Raw genomic sequence first — 9263 nt, 5'->3', positions numbered from 1 at the left:
ACTTTACATACATACATACATACATACATACTTCCATTCATACTCTTATAAATCAAATTCTACTTTCTATTCTATTCTGCCTCAGATTTTATTAGGGTCCGGTCCCGTTTTCTGCCTTGGATATTATTAGGGTCCAGTCCCTTTTTCTGCCTCAGAAGTTATCAGGGTCCGGTCCCTTTTTCTGCCTCGAGATTATTAAAGGGCTCGGTCCCTTTTCTGCCTTTGATATTATTAGGGTCCAGTCCCTTTTCTACCTTTCTATCTCTTACATTCATTCATAACATACATACATATCATTCATAGCTTATACATAACATTATATCTTGACAGCACGTGCAATATCCGAAGATCGTTCACGTTCCGAAAAGCCATCATTCTTACCTTTCACATAATCACATAAGGCATACACTTATCACTTAGGATAAATGTATTAACAATCACATCGAGTATGCACACAGCCCCGAAAACATAACACATAAATGGGGCTAGAAACTCACATGAATGCGGTTACGTTCACCGTTAATCGTAATCCCTTTCTTGAGCTGTGCACGGCTAACTGTATAATATTCACATGGATTAATTAACTATTACTACTCATGTCGTATTTCTATCTTTATATAACCCACAACGAACGGGGGTTCGGGGGCAGCGCCCCTGGAAGCGGGGTTCTAGGGGCGGCAGCCCCTAGCGGGGTCCAAGGGGCAGAGCCCCTGTATTTCCATTAACTGTCTTAACACATTTTTCATTACAGTTTTAAATTATTATTTTATTCTCTAAGTTGGGCTTAGCATCTTAAGGGCTTAATTAAGTCCGTCCAACTGTTCATCTGGGCCAACAGGGTCCAGGCCCAAACCAAACAGAACCTGGGTGGCCGAGAACCTTGTTCTTGACCGAGAACTAATGGTTCTGGCCAAGAACACACTGGCCGAGAACCCTATGGCCGAGAACCTTTGGTGACCGAAAACTAATGTTGACCGAATACTCGTTTTGATCGAGAATTCTTTTCTGGCCGAGTTCTCTTTTCTGGCCGAGATCTCCTTTTCTGGCCGAGAACACCCAGCTCAGCTCATCTTTCCATTTTTATGTTTCTCCCATGCTCAGTTACTTTTCTAAGGTTCCATTCATGAACTTTTAACAACTTTTCTTTACCATTCATATCCGTTTTACACCCATTATCATCACGGCTTCAAGATCTAACCCGTTTTAGACATAAAGCTTAAACCTTTATAGGGTTAAAACGTTCTAGGCTAGATCTAGGGTTTCCTTTATGAACCGTTTATATCTATGAGTCCATTTCATCCATTTTAATCCTCAAGTTTGTATTTTTATGGAAAATCTAGACCCGATCTACTCTAGGGTCAAGTTTCATGGCAAAACGTTCATAAAAATGTAACCTTTAAGCTTAAAACGTTCCTTTTGACGTGAGTAGGGTCACGGATAGCTTGATACACGACCTTGGACTCGTTAGCTCTCTTGTATGATCGAAGATCTATGATTACTATGATCGGTTTATGGTTTGGATAATGGGTGGCGGCTAAGGAAGGTATTTTATGGCTTAATTGTGTGTTTTAAGGTGTAGAGAAAAAAAGATGGATAAGTTGGATGGAAATGGAATGATTTAGGGTTTAAGGGGCATATATACTCCCTTAAGCCCATGGACATAAGGCCCATCTTTCTTTTTTAGTCCATGATTAATTCTCTCTAATTAGCCTACTTCTTTTTCCCTCTTTAATTATTATTATTTTATTTACTGTCTTAAGTAAACTTGTCCACCATGAGAGATAATATATAAAATATTATTTATTGCAAATTTTGGGATGTTACAGTGTGGCCACGTGGCGGGCCACGCGTCTCGCTATCAGACACACCATCGCGTATCGCGATGGGTCTCTCAGCTGATCCATCGCGTGTCGTGATGAGTCAGAAAATAAGAATTTTTATTTTTAACCCTTGGGTTTGGAATTTGGCAGAATTGAGCCCTAGACTTTGAAAACTTGTCATTTTTGGCTCAAAATTTTCGTGATGTTACAATGTTGGAGCGTCTCGCAGATCAGCAATTTTATTGTTTTCTTGATGGGTTTTCAGGTTATTTTCAGATTCCAATTGCACGGGAAGATCAAGAGAAGACGACTTTTACATGCCCGTATGGCACGTATTCGTATCGTCGCATGCCGTTTGGGTTGTGTAATGCTCCGGCTATCTTTTAGCGATGTATGGTGGCGATTTTTCAGGATATGATAGAGACGTACATGGAGGTATATAAGGATGATTTTTCGGTGTATGGTAATTCTTTCGATGATTGTTTAGGTAATCTTGAGAGGATGTTGAAGAGGTGCATCGAGACGAAGTTGATCTTGAATTGGGAAAAGTATCACTTTATGGTGACGGAAGAGATAGTATTGGGTCATAAGATTTCAAGAGATGGTATAGAGGTGGATCAGGCGAAGATTGACACAATTAGTAGGCTTCCTCCACCGACAAATGTTAAAGATATAAGGAGTTTTCTAGGTCATGCGGGCTTCTACCGGTGGTTTATTAAAGATTTTTCAAAAATTACCCACCCAATAACCCGACTACTAGAGAAAGAAATCCCTTTTGTGTTCGATGAAGAGTGTTTAAAGGCTTTCAAGTTTTTGAAATAACAACTCGTGAGTGCCCGTATTCTCGTCTCACCGGATTGTAACTTGTCGTTTGAGCTCATATGTGATGCGAGCGATTATGCAGTTGGGGCGGTTTTGGGACAAAGGCGTGAGAAACATTTTCACCCAATTTATTATGCAAGCAAGACGTTGAATGATTCCCAAGAGAACTACACCACCACCGAAAAGGAACTTTTAGCCGTTGTGTTTGCATTTGACAAGTTCTGGTCGTATTTTGTGCTTTCAAAAACCACCGTTTTTACAGATCATCCAGCTTTGCATTTTCTCTTTCACAAGAGAGACGCGAAGCCCCATCTCATACGGTGGATCCTTTTACTTTCCGAGTTTGACATAGAAATTAAAGATAAGAATGGGGAGGAGAATGTTGCGGCGGATCATCTTTCCCATTTAGAAGATCCGAAGAGAGAAGAAATTCGTGAGGACGAGATTGGTGATAGATTCCGGCATGAGTTGATTGATTTTGTTGCGGTCGAAAAGCAAGGTTTGCCATGGTTCACCTATTTTGCTAATTATTTATCTACCGGCCTTGTGTTGAAAGGAATGACTACGCAACAAAGAAGAAGTTTTTCCATGATGTTACTCCGGTATGTTTGGGACAACCCTTTTCTTTTCAAGATTGGTGGTGACAGGATTCTTAGAAGATGCGTGACAAAAGAAGACAGGTTGGATAGTTTGAGACATGTTCACGAGGGTTTAATGGGAGGTCATCATGGAGCACATGCCACGGCCCAAAAGGTATTTGATAGTGGTTTTTATTGGCCGTCGGTTGTAAAAGATGCGGTGGAATCTGTTAAGACGTGTGATTCTTGTCAATGAATCAGAAATATTTCATCGAAGAACGAGATGCCTCAAAACCCCGTACAAACTCTTGAAATTTTTTATGTTTTCGGGCATCGATTTTATGTGACCATTTTCCGTTTCCGGTGGTCATAAGTATATTTTAGTGGTGATAGATTATGTTTCCAAGTGGGTTAAAGCCCAAGCATTAGCCATGAATGATGCCAGAGTTGTTGTGAAGTTTCTCAAGAAGTTGTTTACTCGTTTCGGGACTCCACGGGCGATTATTAATGATTGAGGTACTCATTTTTGTAATGTCGTCATGGAGAAGGCATTAGCTCGTTATGGAGTTACTCATCGCACCTCTACCATTTACCATCTTCAAACGAATGGTCAAGTCGAAAATGCTAACAGAGGGGTGAAGAGAATTTTGGTGAAGACGGTGGAAATAAATCGGAGAGATTGGTCGGAGAAATTGGATGACGCGCTATGGGCATTCAGAACTGCGTACAAGACACCGTTGGGTACTACACCGTTTATGCAAGTTTACGGTAAAGCATGTCATTTTCCCGTTGAGTTAGAGCACCGGGCGTTTTGGGCATTGAAGACGGTTAATGTTGATCTTACTGAGGCCGCAAGAAAGAGATATTTTCAAATTCATGAGTTGGAGGAACTTCGTGATGCGGCGTATTCTCGATCGTTAGATATAAAGGAAAAGACGAAAGTGTTGCACGATCGACGTTTAAATGGAGGTAAAGACTCCAAGAAAAGTGATAAAGTATTATTATTTAGCTCTCGTTTGAAGTTATTTGCAGGTAAATTGAGATCCAAGTGGACAGGACCATATTTGGTGAAGGAAGTATTCCCGTATGGAGCGGTGGAGTTAGAGAATCCGGACAATGGAACTTCGTGGAAAGTGAATGACCATTGTTTAAAGCATTATCTTCGAGGGCCGGAGGATTCAATCGAGGTGGAGGAAACTCCCCTTGATCCATAGAACTAAATCATCAAAGGGGTTCTTGAGTGAAAACTCAAGTGTAGAGTTTGTATAATTTATTTTATTTTATTTTCTTTGAGTCGCGAACACTAGTTTTTGTAGTTTGGTTGCGTCGCTGAGTCATTTCAACGGATCATCACCATCATGATGAGAGGATTTGACGAGAATTCAGGAGATGCCAGGATGTCGAAAGAAGCGGGTAAGCAAAAAAGAGGTCTGACTCCGCGACCACGAGGCGAGCCCGACGAGTTGATTCCAGTTAAGCCGAAGCCGAAAAATCGTATTATTGAATATCAAGATCGGCCCATTGAGACGAGAAGAAAAACTCAAAATATTCGCGATAGTTCGTTACTTCAATTTGAGGAAGGTTCGCAAGAATATATTCGGATGGACAATCTTGCTAATTCGGATCTTCTCACTTTTAAAACTATCGATTGGAACTTGTTGGATACGATTGGTCAAAGAGAGCAAATGGAGGAGTTGTTGGGTCCGAAGTTTAAAGCTATGTTGTGTCTTGACGAATCGCAATACCATGAAGTGACATTGGAGTTTTTTAGCACTTTACAATATAAAGATGGCAACTTTGTTCAGCTGGATGCGGTTTCGTTTTCTCTCGGTAGAAAGACGAATGAGATGTCTATCATGGAGTTTGGGGTAGTGAGTGGTTTTTATTCGGAAGATGAGGTGCGAGAGCCGGGGTTTAAGACGAGTATACGTGGTGCTTTCACAAATAAGAAACCGATAAGTTTATGTAAGGCGCAAGTGGCTAGTTTTGGAATAAAATTGCTATTTGTTCGTTTTCGGGTAGTATGGTGAGTTCGGATATTCGGGATCTGGTGCTCCGTTATATTCATAGGGTTTTGGTGAACACGCTTATTGGCCGGGGTTTGGGTGATAATAAGTTGAATTGGTTGGATATTTTTTGTTTGTTGGCGATGGTGGAAAAAGTTTCGGTTAATTATGCAAGTATTTTGGTATGGTCTTTTCATCGTAAGAGACGAGATGGAACTAAGAAAAGGTCAAATCTTGGCATGGGCCCATATATCACAGTTATTGCTAGAAACTTGGGTGTGATTCAGAAGTTTAAACCAGAGTATATGAGAAAGGGGCCCGTGAGAGAGTATGTTGGAGTGAAAGATTTGAGAAAGGCGGGTATTTTAAAGATGAGTGACCCATTAGCGTGGGAAGATATTAAGTTGGGTCCACAAGTTCATTCACCGTCGAATACCAAGGCTGCTGCGGCTATGAGAGCCTGTTTGCCCACACGACATCAGGCCGATACACAGATCTGAGAGACCGAGTGTTGAATTTCCGGTTAAAGAGCCTCGCCCCGAGACGATTACTATGAAGTGATTGTATGAGCGGATCGAGTCCGGGTTTGACCAGATGAGGCAGATGATGAGGGAGAATCAGCAGAGGTATGATGACACGTTGAGGCATTTGATGACTTAGTTGAGAATTAATTTGCCTGATCATCTCCGACAGCCGGATGTTGTGGGTTAAAGCAGGTCGAGTGCCCGAGGTGGTTCGGGTTATGGTTATAGGGCATCATTTAACGGTCCGGGTGATCCAGAATTTGATAATGCCGTGCCATATCACACTTATGATCAGGGTTCAGAGGAGGAAGAAGAAGAGGAGGAGGAAGAGGACGAGGATTGAGTTGGGGATGACGCACCAGCATGGGAGTTTGTATCCTTTATTTATTTAGGATGTTTTTATTTTTCTTTTTATGATATTTTTATTTTTATTTGGTCTGTACTAATATTATTCTAGACTATTTGGTTGGGTTGGAGGGTTGGATTTTGGTGACTGTTGAAGACTTATAAATAACCGTTATTTTCTATATATTGTGTTTGACGTTACTTAGGTTTGTCGAGAGGAGTGACTGTGCCCGTTCAGAAAGAGAGAATGAGATGCTAAATCATGGTGAGCGGTCGGTAAGGAGAGCACCCATGGAAATAGACTGACACATTGACAGTCTCGCATATTACCAACTAAGTCTTTTCTATTATACTTTGTTTTTATGTTTTTATTTTTACTTTTTAGGTTTTTGCTTTTATTCTTTATAATTTTAGTTTTAGTTTTTATTTTTTCTAGTCGTGTTTCCCGTGCTCGCATTGAGGACAATGCAAAATTTAAGTGTGGGGATGGGACGCAAGTGTTTACTAATTTTAGTTTTGTTTTCATTTTCGTACTTGAGTTAAAAAATAATAATAATAATAATAATAATAATAATAATAATAATAAAAGGGATGTGTTATACACCTTTTATAGGGTGTATATAAAAGCTAAATGTGTGTTAAAAGGGTGTATGAATATCAAAAAAGGGTGTGTAAATAACCATTGCCTAAAAAAATAAAAATAATAATAAAAAATAAAATAAAAAATAAAAATGCTTTAAAAATGTCCCTTGAATCTAGTTTTTTGGGTTAAAGTGGGAGATGATGATGCTTATCGGAAATTGGTTTTTCAAACTACTAATATAAAAAGAAAACGCACTTAACTCGGGATGTGTCGGTAGGCTTTGTCCGTGGAAGATAAGTAATGGGTAAAACGGAAATCTTTTGTGGGTAAAACGCTTTGTCCGTGGAAGATAAGTAATGAAAGGTTGAGCCATACTCAAGCCTCAATTCTTGATATGAAAAGTGAATGCTATAAATATTATGAGTTTTAAATTTTGAATACGTTATTATATGATGCTTGGGTAGGTTTAACGTTAGAGTATGCCGTGTAGCCTCTGATATAAATCTTAAGCTGCTTAGTTTTAGTGTTTTACACTTCATTGACATAAGGTTTTATAGCCTTAATTCTTGTATTGATGGGATGCCTCATGTCCGGAGACCATGGGTGTGTATGCCATCTATTCATCTGGGTATTCACAATTTCTAAGTATGGTTGTGAATATTTAAAATAAAGCTAAAAAGAGCAACCCCGATGTTTTCTGCCACATAAGTCAATAAACAATGATCACTACGTACAAAAAGTACAAATACACTACTGACTTGATCATCCATGCTTTTAGCCATGCGGGGTCCCCTTGCTCGCGTCTCATTACCATTAAGAAACGGACCACAAAGGACGCGCCACATGTAAGCCCTACAGATAAAATTTTGCATACTCACCTTGATAATGGGGGAATGTCATGTTATGGGGAACACTAGCTATTAATTAATTTTCCCTAATCATATCTAATGGCTGCTTGGTAGACTTTGATGCTTAAACTTAGGTGGATAAACAATACCCTTGATCGTCTTAACTATTAATGAAAAAAATTATAGGGCAACAAAAGTTTTAAATCTGCTAATTTTGAGGTTTAAGTCAAGTCGAGGTGGTCTGGTCGGGTAAAAGCTGAAAATAAGCGGGTCTTAGTTGTGTAAACCACCGAGTAGTATTATTCTTGTATCTTATTTGTCCAGGTAAAGATTAAGGCATGGGTTTAAGTGGACAACAATACCGGTGATCGCGGTTTTTGCGTTTTTCTAAGCTTTAAAATTAACCTATATGTTTTTAAGACTATATTTTCCAATTCTGATCCAACTGCATTAGACTTTTTCAGGGACGAAAAAAGAATAAGTATGGGGTTATTTGATATAATACTAAATATTTTTGTTTCCCGCGTATATTTTATTTAATATTTTAATAGTTTATGTTCGTTTTTAGTCGAGATTTGTATACCACTAACATTTTTATGTTTCGTAGGCAATGGAAGTTGATCGTGATCGAAAAGAGCGAAAAACGAGTCAAAAAGAGCTAAAACGAGGATCCGGAACGCGACATGAAGGAACCGGTCAGACATGGCCAGTTTGACCGACCACCCTAATCCCACACGCCACGACGCGCGATCCCAGGGGGCACACTGGCCGCGCGGCGCCTAGTGATCGATGAATGTTATTTTTTGGTCGTTTTTGTTAATTGTTGGGCCCTGTTTTAAGTATATAAACATCCCTAACTTTAACCTAAAGATAACTTGCTACCACCAGACGAATTTGGAGTTTTAGAGAGCTATTATTCGAGTTTCCTGGAGGTTTCGAAGGCACGAGAACAGCCGGTGAAGAGTTAGACGTTCACTATTGAAGATTACAGGTTTTATCATCTCTGATTTCCCATTCTTTATATTTTCACAATGTTTTCGGTTTTATTTGTTTTGTTTGATTTAGATTACACGATGCTAGGCTAAAACTTCATAAACTACCTAGATCGTGATTAACCTTTATTTGGTTTGATTTTGATTGGGATTTCTTTTCGTTATGGATTTTATGTTTTAAGTAAAGTGTTGAGTTTGAGTTAATTGATGCGTATGATTTCTTGGTTTTATTTACTTGGATTTATTGTTTCACATTGCCCTTGTTGATTGTTTCATATGATAGGGTTTTGTTAGGTCATTTATCGTGTGTTCTTAACTAGTTTATGGTTGATATGCATTAAGATCATAGAAACAATAAAACTATTTAAATAGATAAAAGTGAGCTGCTAGCCTAGAAAGCTGTAAGGTGGTAGGTTATTGATAGATCTTTGTTGGTCAGGATTGCTAGATTTAGTTCTTCGTAAGGAGCCCGTCTAGGTTTAATTTTCAGCTTAGTCTATTAAGTCAATTTAGTCTACTTAGCTATCTTTGATTTTCGCGTTGTAAGGTAGGATTTCGTCATAAAGATACTTAAACATAAATTATTAAATAACCGTAAGGAAGTTTTATTAATAAAACTGGTTAGTCTTAAAACTTGTTTGAAATCCATAGGTGTCTTCTTGAAGGTCAAGGGTCCCATTCGGGTTTTCTGTCAAAGGTCTGTTTTACGATCCCAGTTCCATAACTTAAGTTTCCCATTTAATTG

At 39.0% G+C, this 9263-nt stretch overlaps 1 protein-coding gene across 1 annotated transcript; it reads left to right on the top strand.

The window, feature by feature from the left end:
* The first annotated feature begins 2209 nt into the window (after positions 1-2209).
* On the top strand, positions 2210-4434 carry LOC143619409 (uncharacterized). The gene is made up of 3 exons (XM_077091351.1): positions 2210-2255; positions 2905-3459; positions 4253-4434. The coding sequence occupies exons 1-3, from the start codon at positions 2210-2212 to the stop codon at positions 4432-4434; spliced, it is 783 nt and encodes a 260-aa protein (XP_076947466.1).
* The last annotated feature ends 4829 nt before the right edge of the window (positions 4435-9263 follow it).

The sequence above is a fragment of the Bidens hawaiensis genome, unplaced genomic scaffold (assembly GCF_021521415.1).
Source record: "Bidens hawaiensis isolate Kalapana, Puna unplaced genomic scaffold, B.hawaiensis_p1.1 tig00000296_1, whole genome shotgun sequence".
NCBI lineage: Eukaryota > Viridiplantae > Streptophyta > Magnoliopsida > Asterales > Asteraceae > Bidens > Bidens hawaiensis.
The sequence above is the reverse complement of the archived record's forward strand: the minus strand, read 5'-3'. Positions and strand labels throughout refer to the sequence as shown.

Bases quoted from the DNA above. Each gene is read 5' to 3' on its own strand.
- LOC143619409 (XM_077091351.1), top strand. From the start codon at position 2,210: ATGTATGGTGGCGATTTTTCAGGATATGATAGAGACGTACATGGAG. The intron at 2,256-2,904 runs GTATATAAGGAT...CCGTTTTTACAG, and splicing joins TGATAGAGACGTACATGGAG to ATCATCCAGCTTTGCATTTT. The intron at 3,460-4,252 runs GTGATTCTTGTC...AGTTATTTGCAG, and splicing joins GGTGGAATCTGTTAAGACGT to GTAAATTGAGATCCAAGTGG.